The sequence below is a fragment of the Oncorhynchus tshawytscha genome, linkage group LG25 (genome assembly GCF_018296145.1).
Source record: "Oncorhynchus tshawytscha isolate Ot180627B linkage group LG25, Otsh_v2.0, whole genome shotgun sequence".
Classification (NCBI taxonomy): Eukaryota; Metazoa; Chordata; class Actinopteri; order Salmoniformes; family Salmonidae; genus Oncorhynchus; species Oncorhynchus tshawytscha.
Window position 1 is genome coordinate 31,822,794 of NC_056453.1, and position 19,954 is coordinate 31,842,747.

General features: G+C 43.2%; 1 protein-coding gene across 3 annotated transcripts in view; it reads left to right on the forward strand.

The window, feature by feature from the left end:
* The window catches only part of wdr27 (WD repeat domain 27), a 170,900-nt gene extending 151,307 nt beyond the window's left edge, over positions 1–19,593 (forward strand). For all 3 annotated transcript variants that reach the window (XM_042306240.1, XM_042306241.1, XM_042306239.1), the window contains exon 25: positions 17,993–19,593. In XM_042306240.1, the coding sequence (XP_042162174.1) occupies positions 17,993–18,070 (78 nt within the window). In that variant the 3' untranslated portion in view covers positions 18,071–19,593. The remainder of the gene's footprint in view (positions 1–17,992) is intronic.
* The last annotated feature ends 361 nt before the right edge of the window (positions 19,594–19,954 follow it).

The window sequence follows — 19,954 nt, forward strand, 5'->3', positions numbered from 1 at the left end:
TATGCAATACGGATATATATATATATATATATATATATATATATATATATATATATATATATATATACATACATACATACATACATACATACATACACACACACACACACACACACAGTGGGGCAAAAAAGTATTTAGTCAGCCACCAATTGTGCAAGTTCTCCCACTTAAAAAGATGAGAGAGGCCTGTAATTTTTAATCATAGGTACACTTCAACTATGACAGACAAAATTATTTTAAAAAATCCAGAAAATCACATTGTAGGATTTTTAATGAATTTATTTGCAAATTATGGTGGAAAATAAGTATTTGGTCAATAACAAAAGTTTATCTCAATACTTTGTTATATACCCTTTGTGGCAATGATAGACGTCAAATGTTTTCTGTAAGTCTTCACAAGGTTTTCACACACTGTTGCTGGTATTTTGGCCCATTCCTCCATGCAGATCTCCTCTAGAGCAGTGATGTTTTGGGGCTGTTGCTGGGCAACACAGACTTTCAACTCCCTCCAAAGATTTTCTATGGGGTTGAGATCTGGAGACTGGTTAGGCCACTCCAGGACCTTGAAATGCTTCTTACGAAGCCACTCCTTTGTTGCCCGGGCAGTGTGTTTGGGATCATTGTCATGCTGAAAGACCCAGCCACGTTTCATCTTCAATGCCCTTGCTGATGGAAGGAGGTTTTCACTCAAAATCTCACGATACGTGGCCCATTCATTCTTTCCTTTACACGGATCAGTCGTCCTGGTCCCTTTTCAGAAAAACAGCCCCAAATCATGATGTTTCCACCCCCATGCTTCACAGTAGGTGTGGTGTTCTTTGGATGCAACTCAGCATTCTTTGTCCTCCAAACACGACGAGTTGAGTTTTTACCAAAAAGTTCTATTTTGGTTTCATCTGACTATATGACATTCTCCCAATCTTCTTCTGGATCATCCAAATGCTCTCTAGCAAACTTCAGACGGGCCTGGACATGTACTGGTTTAAGCAGGGGGACACGTCTGGCACTGCAGAATTTGAGTCCCTGGCGGCGTAGTGTGTTACTGATTGTAGGCTTTGTTACTTTGGTCCCAGCTCACTACAGGTCATTCACTAGGTCCCCCCGTGTGGTTCTGAGATTTTTGCTCACCGTTCTTGTGATCATTTTGACCCCACGTGGTGAGATCTTGCGTGGAGCCTCAGATCGAGGGAGATTATCAGTGGTCTTGTATGTCTTCCATTTCCTAATAATTGCTCCCACAGTTGATTTCTTCAAACCAAGCTGCTTACCTATTGCAGATTCAGTCTTCCCAGCCTGGTGCAGGTCTACAATTTTGTTTCTGGTGTTCTTTGACAGCTCTTTGGTCTTGGCCATAGTGGAGTTTGGAGTGTGACTGTTTGAGGTTGTGGACAGGTGTCTTTTATACTGATAACAAGTTCAAACAGGTGCTATTAATACAGGTAACGAGTGGAGGACAGAGGAGCCTCTTAAAGAAGAAGTTACAGGTCTGTGAGAGCCAGAAATCTTGCTTGTTTGTAGGTGACCAAATACTTATTTTCCACCATAATTTGCAAATAAATTCATAAAAAATCCTACAATGCGATTTTCTGGATTTCTTTTTCTCATTTTGTCTATCATATTTGAAGTGTACCTATGATGAAAATTTCAGGCCTCTCTCATCTTTTTAAGTGAGAGAACTTGCACAATTGGTGGCTGACTAAATACTTTTTTGCCCCACTGTGTGTGTGTGTGTGTGTGTGTGTGTGTGTGTGTGTACCAGGGCTCATTTACATATGTATGAGAAACACATCACACGCAGCAACCATTATCTTGAAAGTTCACATTCAGTCTCCGTTTGACGGATATGCTGGGCATGAATGTTCATGACACTTAGGGTATCACGCGAAGGAAACATGCTTGTAGTGTTTGGGATCGTCTACTGTGCAGAATCACTGATCAATGAACTCATCTTTCACCTTATATTCCCAAATAACTCTTGACTATAACATCATTTCTGTGTCCGATGATGTATGTCTATGGTCCCGCTTTGCTCAAAATGATTCCTTCAAGAGAAACATCTTAGGGTGTACACAGATTATCCACCCTTCTTCCGAAGTGTGCACTTGAACACTTCCTGTAATGGATATACTATGGTGGAAACTCCCTCCAGACCCAATGCACCAATCTTATGCTTTAAAATCAATGAGAGAAGGGTGGAGAATCACAATGCAACCTTGACTGGTTATGATTGGTTGTAATGTGTGGATGACCTTCAGGGTCACACGTGCACACACACACATGCTGGGCTTCAAGTTCACGTCAGCATTTCAGTTCTTTCCCCCTGCTCTCTGTATTGAGTTATGTTGTGCTGTTCCCCTCCACAGTTTAGGAGTTCTGAGAAAGCTTTAGAAAGCTGGAGTCGTGTTGACCGCTCACTTGCAGGCCAGGGCCGCTTTAAAACGTTCAACTAACCACTTATGGCTTTCCTTCAACTATTCAAATAGATCATGTAGTTATTTGATTCGAACCCACAACCCTGGCGTTGCAAGTCTTCAGACAAATGATAGGAACCAACATGGAAGTATTTCATATAGGGCCTCCCATATGTTTAGATGTATTTTATTAATCATTCTGTCACACCCTGACCATAGTTTGCTTTGTATGTTTCTATGTTTTGTTTGGTCAGGGTGTGATCTGAGTGGGCATTCAATGTTACATGTCTAGTTTGTCTATTTCTATGTTTGGCCTGATATGGTTCTCAATCAGAGGCAGGTGTTAGTCATTGTCTCTGATTGGGAACCATGTTTGGTGTTGGGTTTTGTGGGTGATTGTTCCTGTCTTTGTGTTTGTTTGTTTTGTATATTGTTCAAGTTATCTTTATTAAAGATGTTTATAAATAGCTACGCTGCGTTTTGATCCGCCTCTCCTTCCCAGGAAGAATCCCGTTACACATTCTTTATCTTTTAGCTATCTGTATCTGGTTGATGGATCTTGTAGCTCAACCTAAAAAAAACTTCTTGTTCTTAGCTTCAGTTACATAATGTCAGTTATTCTATGCGTGTGTGTGTGTAATGTGAGTTATTGCCATGGTAAGCTAGCTGGCTCAATGCGATGGAAGGAAGAGGCACAAATCAACAGTTCAAAGTAGGGTTGAATGGCAGGAACCCGGTTACCGAGAATTACTGGGATTTAACACCCAAAACCACTCCCATTTCCCAGGATAAATAACTGCGAGAAACCGGTAAATTATAATAAATTATTTATATGAGCAGCAATGCGTGAAAGATGACTGTTAAATGATACGCAATGTCTAAATCTGGCTTCTCTATGGCCTCTGCATGATGAATCAACACTCAGGGTGGGAACAGACAGCCCATCTCAGTATGGAGCACAGTTCACAATGCATGTAGACCTATCAACTCATCATGGTAACTTTTTTTCTTGTGACCAGTAGTGGAAAAGGTACCCAATTGTCATACTTGAGTAAAAGTAAAGATACCTTGACAGAAAATGACTCGAGTCACCCAGTAATATACTTGAGTAAAAGTAAAAAAATATTTGATTTTAAATATACTTAAAATTATTTACTTTTAATACTTAAGAATATACTTAAATATCTAAAGTAAAAGTATAAATAATTTTGAAATTCCTTATATCAGGCAAACCAGATGACAAGATATTCTTGTTTTTTTAATTTAAACAACATGGGTGTAATTTGGGAGGTGTCCTGTCCCGCTGAGAGAGAACCGCTCCCAGGCCGACCTTAGATGCATCCACCTCCAGAACAAAAGGAAGGGTAGGATCTGGCTGCCTAAGGATGGGTGCAGAGGTGAAGAAGCGTTTCAAGGTCTCAAATGCAGTAAGGGCGGTGTCGGTCCATTGGAGGGTACTGGTGAAGGCTGAGAGATGTGCGGTTGTGCTGCTGCAGTTTCGGATGAATTGGCGGTAGTAGTTGGAGAATCCTTGGGAACGTAGTTCCTTTACGGTGGTAGGTTTGGGCCAGTTAAGCATGGCCGTGACTTTGCCTTCGTCCATTTTGGTGTCAGTACGATCCCTAGGAAGGTTACCATAGTAACATGAAAGGCGCTCTTCTCAGCCTTGACACAAAGATGGTGGTCCTGTAGCCGTTGGAGGAACTGTTGTCCGTGTTCTGCAAGGGAGTGAGAGTAGATCAAGATATCGTAAATGTACACGATGAGGAACTGGTTGATCTTGTCCTGGAAAACTTCATTCATGAAGGACTGGAAGACTGTGGGAGCATTGGTGAGACCGCAGAGCCTAACCAGGTATTCGTAGTGACCCCTAGCGGCGACGAATGCCGTCTTCCACTCATCCCCACTTCAGATACAGACCAGGTTGTAAGCACTACGAAGGTCCAGTTTGGAATAGATGGTAGCCTGTCCAACTTGTTCTAGTGTGGCCGGAATCAGAGGAAGAGAGAAGCGATTCTTGATGTTAAGGTTGGTAATCTATGCAGGGAAGGAGACTATCCTTTTTTTTTTGTACAAATGAAAAACTGGATGCAGCCGGAGACGTGGATGGACAGATGAATCCCATGTCGAGATACTCTTCAATATAGGGGTCCATAGCCTCATTGTCTGGGAGGGGCAAGTGGTAGATCCAACCCATAGAGGGCGATGCCCCAGGAAGGTCGATCGCGCATCCTCAGGGCGATGAGGGGGCAGAATGATCATCTTCTTGATGAAGACACTCAGGAACTGGGCATATACAGGTGGGATGTGGGTTGGAATGGCAGACTCCGATCTTTCTAGAGGTAGCGCGAAAGGGTAGACTGAAGCAGTTCTTAAAACAGGCGGGAGTACATGACAGTAGTTCCCCTTGCCGCCAGGAGATGGCAGGGTCGTGAAGGCTTAGCCAGGGGTGACCGAGGATGAGGGGTTCTTTATAGGTGAAGACAACACCATTAACTGAATGACCGAGTGAAGGAGGCCAACCTGAAGGGTGATCCTTTCGGTCATGCGAGTCACAAGACCAGTTCCGAGAGGTTGTCCGTCCAGCGCATTGATCCTAAGGGGAGTATTAACAAGGATTAGTTTTATCCTTAACTGTTGTGCCAATTGTTCGTCAATTAAATTTCCTGCAGCCCCCGAGTCCTCTAGTCCCTCCACAAACTGAGTGACCCCATTAGCAGAAAGAAGAGCCGGGATCCCAAACTGCCTTTTGATAAGGTAAAAAAAAAAAGTGAAGGTCCTTACCCGGGTGGAAGTGGAGGGGTTGTGGTCACCCCTTTGTGGGGGGGTGAATGGGACTGCTATTGAGTAGGTGGTTACTCTCTCCACAATAGAGGCACCGGTTTTCAAGTAACCACCGGTGTCTCTCGGCTGGCGTGAGAGGGGCGCGGCCGAGTGAAATGGGTTCTGGGCTATTGGACCGTGATGGACGGGAGAAGGGTTTGAAAGACTTGCAGGCCATGGGCGACTATATGGTCCACCAGTAGGTTGCCAATGGATATGGACATCCGGATGCATTGGTTTAGGTCCATTAAATCTCCTCTGCAGGCCAGTTCGGTCTGTAACTCTCGATTAAGACCCCTCCGGTAGACTGTAATGGGAGCTGGTTCACTCCATCCACTGCCGGCAGCCATGGTACGGAACTCAAGGACATACTCAGTGGTGGTGAGACGGCCCTGTCTCAGCTCACATAACAGGTGTGTGACGATCTGAAACTGAATGGTCAAACACCTCCTTGAAGAGGGTGTGAAAACGTGATTTAGAGGACCTATCAGAACTTTGAGTGGCCCACAGGGATGTGACCCAATCCAGAGCTTTGTCTGTCAGTAGGCAGATGAAGTCATTTGTCAGAGGTGAAGTCAGCGGGCTGATGGTCTATGTACAGGTTACACTGCATGAGAAATACTTGACATTTCCCTGTGGAGCCGTCGTATTTATTAGGCATGGGATATGGGGGAGATGAACGAGAGGAGGCTTTGGCACCTGATATCGGTGAAGCAGAAATGTACAGGCGAAGGAGGTCGCAGAGTTCATCGATTCGTTCCTCCTGTCGGGCCAGACGTAGCTGCAGCTCCGCAGAAGTCTGTCATTTTCGGTGAGGTATTCTGGAATGAAGACCAGGGGAGACAGTGAGCTGGTTTCAAGCACAGGGTGCAGCAGGTGTTTATTGCAATGGACCACAGGAGGAGGCAGGTAGCTGAGTCCAGGGGTAGGCAGAAGGTCATACACAGGAGGAGGCAGGTAGCTGGGTCCAGGGGCAGGCAGAAGGTCATACACAGGAGGAGGCAGGTAGCTGGGTCCAGGGGCAGGCAGAAGGTCATACACAGGAGGAGGCAGGTAGCTGGGTCCAGGGGCAGGCAGAAGGTCATACACAGGAGGAGGCAGGTAGCTGGGTCCAGGGGCAGGCAGAAGGTCATACACAGGAGGAGGCAGGTAGCTGGGTCCAGGGGCAGGCAAAAGGTCATACACAGGAGGAGGCAGGTAGCTGGGTCCAGGGGCATGCAGAAGGTCATACACATATTTTCCACCATAATTTGCAAATAAATTCATTAAAAATCCTACAATGTGATTTTCTGGATTTTTTTCCCTCATTTTGTCTGTCATAGTTGAAGTGTACCTATGATGAAAATTACAGGCCTCTCTCATCTTTTTAAGTGGGAGAACTCGCACAATTGGTGGCTGACTAAATACTTTTTTGCCCCACTGTATGGTGCATAGAAATCCGAAGAGGGTGACCAGCAGAGATAGGTGGGATGGGCTGAGGGTTGGGATCTGGAATTTGAGACAAGTGGGAGTGGAGTTGCTGTGTGGGAGATAGAATGACTTCAAAGATAAAAGTTGAACAAATTAAACGTAACAAAAAGTACATTTGAATGACACTGAGGGGCAATGTTGTTACAGCTAATGCCGGTTTGCCTGAGGCTGATGCCGTGCATATTCACACACTCAGTCAAATGCACACATGTGCACATACACAAACGCACACACGTAAATAGTGCAATGCATGCACTCAAACATATTCAGTTGGCCTTGCTGTTATGATTTTTGTTGTCCTTGATGTCTTTTGTTTTTTGCATTGTTTTCTGTTTTCGTTTGTCTTTCTCTTTTGTTAATTTGGTTGGTTATTGGTTCATTGGGAGGGGGGTCTTTGGGGTGGGGAATGGAAATATTTATTTATTTATTATTCTGTGGGGCGGGTCTTGAATAGTTGAGGGGCAGCTTTTGGTGAACTGTGGGGGGGATCTAGGAGGGCTGGTGGCCTGGCAGTTGGAAGCTTTGGCCGGTGACTGACGGATCGCTGGTTCGGGTCCCCGTTTTTGACCTTGTGGGAGATCTGTCGACGTGCCCTTGAGCAGTGCATTGACCCTGGTTGCTTCTGTCTGTCCCTCTGGATGTGAGTCTGTTAGATGACTGTTGAGCGTCTTCACTGCAAGTACATTGTATGTTTTTAAATATTCAATAATAAAATGAAAAAGTAGATTACGGCGATTCCACCATTCTCTTTTACAATAATGTCTGAGCCAGACAAGGATCTTAACCTCCCTAAGCACAACATTTATCAGAATTACAGACCAGAGCAGGCTATTCCCTCCCGTAGAGCTAGTATCCCAGATGACACACACATCACTGTGGGATGTTCCATACTGTAATATGTGCTAGAGATGAGATGAGGTAGCAGGGAGATGAGATGGGGGAGTTGAAGAGAGGGAACAGGGGAGGATGGAAGAGACACTAAGGTCAAGCAGTCAACCACTCAGCCTCTGTTCCAAAAACACACACACACACTGAGACACCTGTGTTGTCTGCAGGGAGGATTAACCGATCCCAAACCGAGGGGAGGTGATGTGGAAATGTATTGTGTATTGCTATGGGTGATTGATATTCTTGGGCTGCATGCATCCCAAATGGCACCTTATTCCCTATATAGTGCTCTACTTTTGACCAGAGCCCTATGGGCCTATTTCCTACATGGTGCACTACTTTTGACAAAAGTTTGGCCGGGGTAGGCCGTCATTGTAAATAAGAATTTGTTCTTAACTGACTTGCCTAGTTAAATAAATAATGAAAAAGATTTGTGATCCTAGAGGATCTTTATTGAGACATAATACTCAATGTAACAATACAGTAGAAAAGGTCCTGGATTACATTTAACATTTCAGTCATTTAGCAGATGCTCTTATCCAGAGCGACTTACAGGAGCAATTAGTGTTAAGTAGTTGCCCAACGCTCATAAGCGCTAGACTACCTGGGTTCCTATTGAGACCAAAACCCATTAATTTCTGTCTAAATACATATGTACTATAATTCCATTGTCTCATGTCGGATACTTTCAGGAATCAACTTTCATGGAAAGAGTCATGTCATAGCTACTTAACGAGACTTCTCAATTGACCATTTGATTTGGCAATCAGTTCTACTCTTTTTGCTAATAGCCAGGATGTAGTGGCCATAGCCAGGATGTAGTGGCCATAGCCAGGATGTAGTAATAAGGATGTAGTAATAAGGATGTAGTGGCCATAGCCAGGATGTAGTAATAAGGATGTAGTGGCCATAGCCAGGATGTAGTGGCCATAGCCAGGATGTAGTAGCCATAGCCAGGATGTAGTAATAAGGATGTAGTAATAAGGATGTAGTGGCCATAGCCAGGATGTAGTGGCCATAGCCAGGATGTAGTGGCCATAGCCAGGATGTAGTGGCCATAGCCAGGATGTAGTAGCCATAGCCAGGATGTAGTGGCCATAGCCAGGATGTAGTAATAAGGATGTAGTGGCCATAGCCAGGATGTAGTAATAAGGATGTAGTGGCCATAGCCAGGATGTAGTAATAAGGATGTAGTGGCCATAGCCAGGATGTAGTAATAAGGATGTAGTGGCCATAGCCAGGATGTAGTAATAAGGATGTAGTGGCCATAGCCAGGATGTAGTAATAAGGATGTAGTGGCTATAGCCAGGATGTAGTGGCCATAGCCAGGATGTAGTGGCCATAGCCAGGATATAGTAATAAGGATGTAGTGGCCATAGCCAGGATGTAGTAATAAGGATGTAGTAATAAGGATGTAGTGGCCATAGCCTGGATGTAGTAATAAGGATGTAGTGGCCAAAGCCAGGATGTAGTAATAAGGATGTAGTGGCCATAGCCAGGATGTAGTAATAAGGATGTAGTGGCCATAGCCAGGATGTAGTGGCCATAGCCAGGATGTAGTAGCCATAGCCAGGATGTAGTGGCCATAGCCAGGATGTAGAAATAAGGATGTAGTGGCCATAGCCAGGATGTAGTAATAAGGATGTAGTGGCCATAGCCAGGATGTAGTGGCCATAGCCAGGATGTAGTAGCCATAGCCAGGATGTAGTAATAAGGATGTAGTAATAAGGATGTAGTGGCCATAGCCAGGATGTAGTGGCCATAGCCAGGATGTAGTGGCCATAGCCAGGATGTAGTGGCCATAGCCAGGATGTAGTGGCCATAGCCAGGATGTAGTAGCCATAGCCAGGATGTAGTAATAAGGATGTAGTGGCCATAGCCAGGATGTAGTAATAAGGATGTAGTGGCCATAGCCAGGATGTAGTAATAAGGATGTAGTGGCCATAGCCAGGATGTAGTAATAAGGATGTAGTGGCCATAGCCAGGATGTAGTAATAAGGATGTAGTGGCCATAGCCAGGATGTAGTGGCCATAGCCAGGATGTAGTGGCCATAGCCAGGATATAGTAATAAGGATGTAGTGGCCATAGCCAGGATGTAGTAATAAGGATGTAGTAATAAGGATGTAGTGGCCATAGCCTGGATGTAGTAATAAGGATGTAGTGGCCAAAGCCAGGATGTAGTAATAAGGATGTAGTGGCCATAGCCAGGATGTAGTAATAAGGATGTAGTGGCCATAGCCAGGATGTAGTGGCCATAGCCAGGATGTAGTAGCCATAGCCAGGATGTAGTGGCCATAGCCAGGATGTAGTAATAAGGATGTAGTGGCCATAGCCAGGATGTAGTAATAAGGATGTAGTGGCCATAGCCAGGATGTAGTAATAAGGATGTAGTGGCCATAGCCAGGATGTAGTGGCCATAGCCAGGATGTAGTGGCCATAGCCAGGATATAGTAATAAGGATGTAGTGGCCATAGCCAGGATGTAGTAATAAGGATGTAGTAATAAGGATGTAGTGGCCATAGCCTGGATGTAGTAATAAGGATGTAGTGGCCAAAGCCAGGATGTAGTAATAAGGATGTAGTTAACCCCTATGATAAGACGAGGCAACCATGAGTACGCCGTCTGTCTGTCCATCCTTCTGTCAGTCAGACAGACAGACAGTGTCAGTGTGTAGTTGGAACTTTCTCAGTCGGGGTCCTGTCCTGGGGTAAGCTAGACCATCTGGGGTAAGCTAGACCATCTGGACTGAAGAGCAATGTTGACCCTGTCAGTCATCCATATGTCTGGCTGTCTCTGTACTGCAATCTGCAGTTCAGACAATATCAAATGGGTCACCGATTTGTTTAAATAGCTGAGGGATGCGGCTAGAGAGAACCACTCTCAAATTCATAGACAGGGCTATGGATGCAAGGACTGACCATCCATGTGATCAAAATGATAGTTTTAAACATGTTTTGAAGCTGTAAAAAGCTGACGGATGGGGCTGGAGAAATGTAACCATTCTCAAATTCATAGACTATGGATGAAAGTTCTGACCAGCCATGAAATCAAAATTATCTTTTTAACCATATGTTGAAGCAATAGTCTTTGTTTATAATTACATTGCCTAGTCATTGGACACTGTGCTATCTAACCTCCAAACAAGCTTCAATGCCATACAACACTCCTTCCGTGGCCTCCAACTGCTCTTAAACGCTAGTAAAACCAAATGCTTGCTTTTCAACCGATCGCTGCCTGCACCCGCATGCCCGACTAGCATCACCACCCTGGATGGTTCCGACCTTGAATATGTGGACATCTATAAGTACCTAGGTGTCTGGCTAGACTGCAAACTCTCCTTCCAGACTCATATCAAACATCTCCAATCCAAAATCAAATCAAGAGTTGGCTTTCTATTCCGCAACAAAGCCTCCTTCACTCACGCCGCCAAGCTTACCCTAGTAAAACTGACTATCCTACCGATCCTCGACGATGTCATCTACAAAATGGCTTCCAACACTCTACTCAGCAAACTGGATGCAGTCTATCACAGTGCCATCCGTTTTGTCACTAAAGCACCTTATACCACCCACCACTGCGACTTGTATGCTCTAGTCGGCTGGCCCTCGTTACATATTCGTCGCCAGACCCACTGGCTCCAGGTCATCTACAAGTCCATGCTAGGTAAAGCCCCGCCTTATCTCAGTTCACTGGTCACGATGGCAACACCCATCCGTAGCACGCGCTCCAGCAGGTGTATCTCACTGATCATCCCTAAAGCCAACACCTCATTTGGCCGCCTTTCGTTCCAGTACTCTGCTGCCTGTGACTGGAACGAATTGCAAAAATCGCTGAAGTTTGAGACTTTTATCTCCCTCACCAACTTCAAACATCAGCTATCTGAGCAGCTAACCGATCGCTGCAGCTGTACATAGTCTATTGGTAAATAGCCCACCCATTTTCACCTACCTCATCCCCATACTGTTTATATTTATTTACTTTTCTGCTCTTTTGCACACCAATATCTCTACCTGTACATGACCATCTGATCATTTATCACTCCAGTGTTAATCTGCAAAATTGTAATTATTCGCATACCTCCTCATGCCTTTTGCACACATTGTATATAGACTCCCCCTTTGTTTTCTACTGTGTTATTGACTTGTTAATTGTTTATTCCATGTGTAACTCTGTGTTGTCTGCTCACACTGCTATGCTTTATCTTGGCCAGGTCGCAGTTGCAAATGAGAACTTGTTCTCAACTAGCCTACCTGGTTAAATAAAGGTGAAATAAAATAAAAAACATTGTTTACAATCAATCAAAGGACTAAAACAAGCTTATTTTGGGGGTTCTGATGGGGCTAGATAGTTGATCTAAGTTCATGAGGCATTTATAAGTTTTATTCTTCAAGAATCGATGTGTATATCATTCATTTATAAGCCCACTAATGGATGTAGAAACTGTAGATTGCCCATTAAAAGGCCCACCTCAGACAGACATAAAGACATGGAATGCCCTGTACTAAGCAGATGGGGAACAATCAGCAAGTTGATGCAATTACTATGTACTATTATACCTACGGTTGCAAAGGGAGAGTATATGACTGGAAACTTTCTAAGTTTACCAGTAAACTACCAGAATGTTGTACAGTGTTTCCTCCGTTTCCTCCGACACATTGGTGCGGCTGGCTTCCGGGTTAAGTGAGCAGTGTGGCTTGGGAGGGTTGTGTTACGGAGGACGCATGGCTCTCAACCTTCACCTCTCCTGAGTCTGTACGGGAGTTGCAGCAATGGGAAAAGACTATAACCAACAATTCGATATCAAAAAAAAGTACGTCATTTTATTTTTCAAAAGTAGAGAAAATTAAAAGGGGCAAATACTTTTTCACAGCACTGTATATAATATTAATGCTATATATGAATACTTTTTTAAAAAGTTATTCAAGTAAAAATGACCAAAGTTCTGCTAGATAGCCATAGATTTTCTGTTTTATTACCAAAACGACTGAAAATTCAGGTAACTTTGGGAAACTACCGGTTGCTTTGCTACCCTAATTTTACCTACCAACCAATATGTATGAGTGTGTTGTTTTTTTCCTTCAGTCAGGTCATAATTATCATGGCATCAAATCATGAACACACCTCCTAGGAAGCCAACATCATATTTCTACTTACAAGACACGTCTTACATACATGCATGATTATCTGAGTTATTATGATTCACCAAATGTGTACACTTATTGTATTGCATGACTTTATTTAAACTCACACAGCTGAAGTTATAATTATTTTGAGTTCCAGTTGGAACTTAATAGGACTGTTAGCTAGATTGTTAGGGGTATTGGAAGGGTTAGCTAGACAGTTATGGCTTGTAGGAGGGTTAGCTAGATGGTTAGGGTTATTTAATAGGAGTGTTAGCTACATAGTTAGGGGTAATGGGAGGGTTTGCTAGATGGGTAGGGGTAATGGGAGGGTTTGCTAGATGGGTAGGGGTAATAGGAGGGTTTGCTAGATGGGTAGGGGTAATAGGAGGGTTTGCTAGATGGGTAAGGGTAATAGAGGAGGGTTAGGTAGATGGTTAGGGGTAATAGGAGGGTTAGGTAGATTGGTAGGGGTAATAGGAGGGTTAGCTACATGGTTAGGGGTAATAGGAGGGTTAGCTAGATGGTTAGGGGTAATGGGAGGGTTAGCTAGATGGTTAGGGGTAATAGGAGGGTTAGCTAGATGGGTAGGGGTAATAGGAGGGTTAGCTAGATGGGTAGGGGTAATAGGAGGGTTAGCTAGATGGTTAGGGGTAATAGGAGGGTTAGCTAGATGGGTAGGAGTAATAGGAGGGTTAGCTAGATGGGTAGGGGTAATAGGAGGGTTAGCTAGATGGGTAGGGGTAATAGGAGGGTTAGGTAGATGGGTAGGGGTAATAGGAGGGTTAGCTACAGCAGACTGTGTCCATTTAATGTTTTACTGACAGAAGAATAGTAAAACAAGGAAAATTCTCCTTGGGGTCATTTCCCACGTCCATACGGACAAAGGCTATTTTAAGTTTAGGGGTTAGGGTTAGGATAAGGGTTAGGGTTGGGATAAGGTTTAGGATTAGGGTTAGGATAAGGTTTAGGGTTAGGGAAAATAGGATTTTGAATGGAAATACATTTTAGGTCCCCACAAGAATATAAGAACACTGTGTGTGTGTGTGTGTGTGTGTGTACGGATCCATGTGTCTGTGTACGTGCGTGCATGTCTATGTGTATGGGTGGGGTGACTGACTTCCTGCAGAGCATGTGTGTGAGTGAGAGACGCAGACAGACAGTCAGCATGTGTGCAGGGCCTGCTCCAGGCATAAGCAGTCGCTTAGGGCCCCGTCCTTTAGAGGGCCACCATAAAGCATTCATATAGGCTTCATAAGCACTACATAAATGGGTCACAAATCATCTATAACTGTCTTTCATGCTCTAATAAATGTGAATAAATACATTGATGGTTATGTCACACACTTATGCCACATTATGCATCTTTATAGCGCATGACATACGGTTATATATGATTTGTAAAGCATCTATGTAGTGCTTATGAAGCCTGTATGAAGATGCTCTCCAAATAAAGCAGAACCAGCAGTTTTTCTCTTGTTATGTAAGGAACTGAGAGTCTCTCAATTAGCCATGTCAGCTAGCAATGTTTAGATTGTTATTTAATCCAGCCAGCTATAAAAAATTAAAACAACTTGCACAGGCACCCTGACCTGCAGGAGGCCACCATTGTTTTGTGTTAGTCTTTCTCACTCAGAGATCATATTAACATGGCATAAGTCATGGAAAATGTGTACATGGAAAAATGTGTAGAATTGCAGGAAATTAGCTTCAAAACTGCTAAAATTCTTTCCACCACATGATAAAATGGATAGAATTGCAGGAAATTAGCTGTAAAATTGTAGAAAACAATTCCCTCTGCCTCAAGCCAAAATAATTAGAATTCAATGATTGCTACATTTTCTTAACGCCCCATGGCAAAGATTGTAGAATTGCGTGAAATTAACTGTGTGAAATTAAAATGAATTGCGGCAAGGTGGGGGGGGCTCCCAACCAAATCTTGCATAAGGCCCCCAAAAGGTTAGAGCCAGCCCTGCGTGTGTGTGTCAGTGAACTCTCCTCTTCTAGCGTTCCACACACAGCTGGATATTGTCCCTGTGTCTCCAGTAAGGAGGATCTGCTACAGCATCAACATCCGAACCAGAAGAGATTAAAAAAATAAACCCTGATAGATATAGGGCGAGACAGTGTGTGTGTGCGTACGTTTGTGCGCATGTGTGTGTCTGATTAAATAAATAAACCCTGATAGTGTTTGACTCATCTTCCATCCAAACACTTCAGACTCTTCTGACTCTTTCCCAACAGGGGTGTATTCACTCATCAATCCTCAGAAAGTTTAGCTGAAGTGCATTGTTAGGGCTAAGCAGACTACTTGTGTTTGACTGATGTTCTGACTCTTTCCTATCATATCAGGGTGTTGACTGCATATGGGCCTATTCACTCATCCATCCTTAGAAAGTTTAGCTGATGTCCTGGTCTCTCGTGATATCAGACCTGGCTCCAATCATATTTAATATATTTTAAATACTTGTGCTTCATTGAGCTTGCCTGGCGCAATGAAACCAGTGGAGTAGTCCGTCATTTTTTGCACCTGTGCAGATCTTGTGTGATGAAATACAGATCATTTTTGGGGTGTATGTTAACCTGAGGTCACAGACTAGTACAGTACAGTGTTGACTAATGTCTCGGAGTGACATCAATTTCCACAGCTCTCATAACCCATTATGAATGAGTACCATAAGTCTCACTATGAACCCCAAATGGAAGGTTTATCAGTATGCATCCCAAATGGCACCGTATTCCCTTCATAGCGCACAACTTTTGACCAGAGCGCTATGGGTCCTGGTCAAAAGTGATACACTTAATAGGTAATGGAGTGCTGTTGAGGACACAGACTCTCTCACACAGGCCAGAATCTCACTATGAACTCTAAATGGAAGGTTTCCCATGTTGCATTGGAGCCTGTAGATTGGCTGCCGTAGTGGTGAGGTAATGTTGCTCTGGCCCGGGTCACTGGCTGATTGGCCGACAGGGGATAGCTGAGATCATGATCCCTCCTCTTTGAGAGAGAGATGCAGCTGAGGACAAGGGGATACGTGTGTGGGGGAGAGTTGTGTGTGTGTGTGTCTACGTCCGTGAATGCGTGTGTCTGTATCCATGAGTGTGTGGGTCAGGCTGCTTGGCTTAATATCTTTTTACACACAATAACCCATAATGCCAGTGAAAACACATTTTTTGAAATGTTTGCAAATGTATTGAAAATGAAATACAGAGATATCTAATTTACATAAGTATTCACACCCGTTACTCAATACATGTTAGAATCACCTTTGGCAGGTATTACAGCTTTGCACACCTGGATTGTACAATATTTTTTGCACATTATTATTTTCAAAATTCTTCAAGCTCTGTCAAGTTGATTGTTGATAATTGCTTGACAGCCATTTAAGTCTTGACATAGATTTTCAAGCTGATTTAAGTAACTAGCCCACTCAAGAACATTCCGTGTCATTTTCCCTGTGCTTAGCGCTATTCTGTTTCTTTTTATCCCCAAAAACTCCCTAGTCCTTGCCAATGACAAGCATACCCATAACATGATGCAGCCACCACCATGATTGATACTCAGTGATGTGTTGTGTTGGATTTGCCCCAAACATAACGCTTTATAGTCAGGACATAAAGTTAATTTCTTTGCCACATTATTTGCAGTTTTACTTTAGTGCCTTGTTGCAAACAGAATGCATGTTTGCAACAAGGCTTCCTACATTTGTAGTATTGTGGAGTAACTACAATGTTGTTTATCCATCCTCAGTTTTCTCCTATCACAGCCATTAAACTCTGTAAGTGTTTTAAAGTCACCATTGGCGTCATTGTGAAATCCCTGAGCAGTATCTTTCCTCTCTGGCAACTGAGTTAGTAAGGACACCTGTACCTTTGTAGTGACTGGATGTATTGATACACCATCCAAAGTGTAATTAATAAATTCACCATACTAAAAGGGGTATTCAATGTCTGCTTTTTTTCATTTTTACTCATCTACCAATAGGTGCCCTTTTTTTGCGAGGCATTGGAAAACGTCCCAGGTCTTTGTGTTTGAATCTGTGTTTGAAATTCACTGCTCCACTGAGGGACCATACAGATAATTGTATGTGTGGGGTACAGAGATGAGGTAGTAATTAAAAAATCATGTTAATTATTGCATACAGAGTCCATGCAACTTATGTAGAACTATGTAGAACCTAAAAGGGTTATTCGGCTATCCGCAAGGAGAACCCTTTAAATAACCCTTTTTGGTTCCACGTGGAACCCTTTTGGTTCCAGGTAGAAATAGCCCCTTTGAGTTCCATGTAGAACCCTTTCCACAGAGGGTTCTACATGGAACACAAATAAGTTCTACCGGATCAAAAAAGGTTATTCTATGGGACAGCCGAATAACCCTTTTTTCTGAGCATGTAGGTTATAGGGGGCAATTTGGGACACAGTGTGGACGGTCTGAGAATTGCTATGAGATATCATAAACCTGGGGATTTAACTGCTGCAAAGTCCTTAGTTTAGCTTTGTTGTAGAGATCAGTGCTGTTATGCAATATTGCATGGCTTTCCCCAATTAGAAGTTTGGATCATGCTGAGTTAAATGTAACAGTATGATAGAGGGAATAAATAGCCTAATAGCCTGGTCCCAGATATTTCTCTGTCTTTTGTGCTCCTATGGTCGTTGTCATGAGAAAACTGCCAACTGCTACGGTCGTTTTCATGCCAGTTGATATTTATAGGACTTAGCAAGACAGCACAACCAGACTATAGGATCATGTAGAGAGGCACCCTAAAGAGTTTAGCGTGATAGGTATGGATACTTGCCTGGCTACCCAAACTCCTTGCTCTGGCCAAACTCTACGCCACACCCACAGCGTTAGTTTCTTCTCCTCAACGAGTCTCGATCTGAGTACCTCCCTGGCGATTTCTAGAACGCAAACACATTCTAACCATTCTGATTTGTCCCAGAAACCGATGGATTGGGCCAGAGCCAGAACACGTGGTTAAAGCTGCATTTAGAACATTTCTTAGTTGGCTTTGCTACTATGTTTAGTTACAGATGATCCCATCGCTAAATACTTAGTTTTGTACAGAACTCCTCATTTTGACGTCCCCCGAAACGACTTCAAAGGTGCCAGTCTCAGACTGAAGTATGTAGCGAACATACTGTAGAGCAGCGGAAGATCTCAGTTTAAGTCATCAGGAAAAGGGAATTACAGTCAGTCTCTGTTTATAATCACCCTCATGTGATCAGTCAAAGGGTAGCGTGATGATGTCATCCTTATTCTCTGTCTTTCTCCTTCCCAGCTGCTGACCGGGACTCTGGACGGGAGGCTGAGTCTGTTCCGCCCTGGCAACGCCGCCATCAGGGTCACCCTGTCATGACAACCGGCTGGATCCCATTACAACAGGCAAGCGCATTCAAACATTTGAAAGAAAGCAAATGCTATATGAACCCAGGTCTGGACCTGACAATGACGCTTGTGTTATTTACACCATACTGTAATGGGGACCAACGGGCCTCGTTAGCTAGAGAGCTTCCTTTTATCCCATTGGCTGTGATCTCACAGTGAGGCTTTACAGAGGGATGGATGCCAGGGCCTGGAGAGTTACAGCAGCATTACTGAGACCCAGGGGCTACAGTGACATCACCATCTGACTGCACCGCTCAGCAGCCTGCGAGTCTGACACGCAGACGTTACTACATACTAACACACCCATCCACATGTACAGATGTATTTACATTAGAATGGAGACACACACAGACCTAGACAGAAAGAAAAGACTGGTATGTTCAGTACAGAACTATATATCACCTATATCCCAAAGGTACAGTAGGTGAAATTTGAATATTCAAGATTAAACTGATTTGAATGCATACAGAATGCTTAATTGTTTTTGTGCTTCTTACTGTCCTTCTCCGTTCCACACTTCCATAGTTCTGGCAATTAGGCCTACTGCTCAGATAACATATTTCTCCCCCCCTCTCCCTGTTGCTGATGGTTTGAACATACACTTAGTGTATAAAACGTTAGGAACGTCTTTCCATGACATAGACTGACCAGGTGAATCCAGGTGAAAGATATGATCCCTTATCGATGTCACTTGCAACTCAATATAAGGAAGGTGTTCATAATGTTTGGTATACTCAGTGTATGGGGAAGGTACTGTCCTGTACTGTCTGGATGGAACAATGTGTATGGTGGAGACAGTCAGGGTACTGTAGATCAGAGGACATCCGCTAGTGTTCTTGGCCACTAAAAGGGAACCAATATGGCATCTCAGGTTTTTTTATCGACTTTGTAAGGATTAGGCAAAAGATCAATAGTCTGGTGTCGGTTCCTGTCAAGCTGATGAAATAATTTAAATGTTGAAAGATAATGATTCAATAATTCTACTCTGAAACCTTATAATTGTATGAAATTGATTAGAAACATAAAATTATAATCTTGTGTGTAGTTTTAGCCAGAATTAGGTTAAACAATGTATCTGTATAGTGGAAAAACACAGACTGTCTGAGCAAGGCGTAGCTCAGGATTTGAACTTGTATGTGGGGGCCGAAGAAAGATACCGAGAACAGTTAAACTGTGTTTGGACCGACCTGGTTAGGCCTCTGAGGAACTTGAGGGCATAGGGAGTACTTCTCAAGGTTTCCCTAATCTCGGGGGAATGGAATTGTCGGCTGGGTAGTGATACACAGTGGTGAGAACTATGGAGAAGGATAAAACTCACCTACTGTTTGTGTGGAAGTATGTGCGTAGGATATAGAGGTCGACCGATTTATGATTTTTCAACGCCGATACCGATTATTGGAGGACCCAAAAAAATCCGATGCCGATTAACCCGCCGCTTTTTTTTTCAACGTGTATTTGTAATAATGACAATTATAATAATACTGAATGAACACTTATTTTAACTTAATATAATACATCAATAAAATCAATTTAGCCTCAAATAAATAATGAAACATGCTCAATTTGGTTTAAATAATGCAAAAACAGTGCAATAAGTGTTGGAGATGAAAGTAAAAGTGCAATATGTGCCATGTAAGAAAGCTAACGTTTAAGGTCCTTGCTCAAAACATGAGAAGATATGAAAGCTGGTGGTTCCTTTTAACATGAGTCTTCAATATTCCCAGGTAAGAAGTTTTAGGTTGGAGTTATTATAGGAATTTTTGGACTATTTCCCTCTATACCATTTGTATTTCATTAACCTTTGACTATTGGATGTTCTTATAGGCACTTTAGTATTGCCAGTGTAACAGAGTAC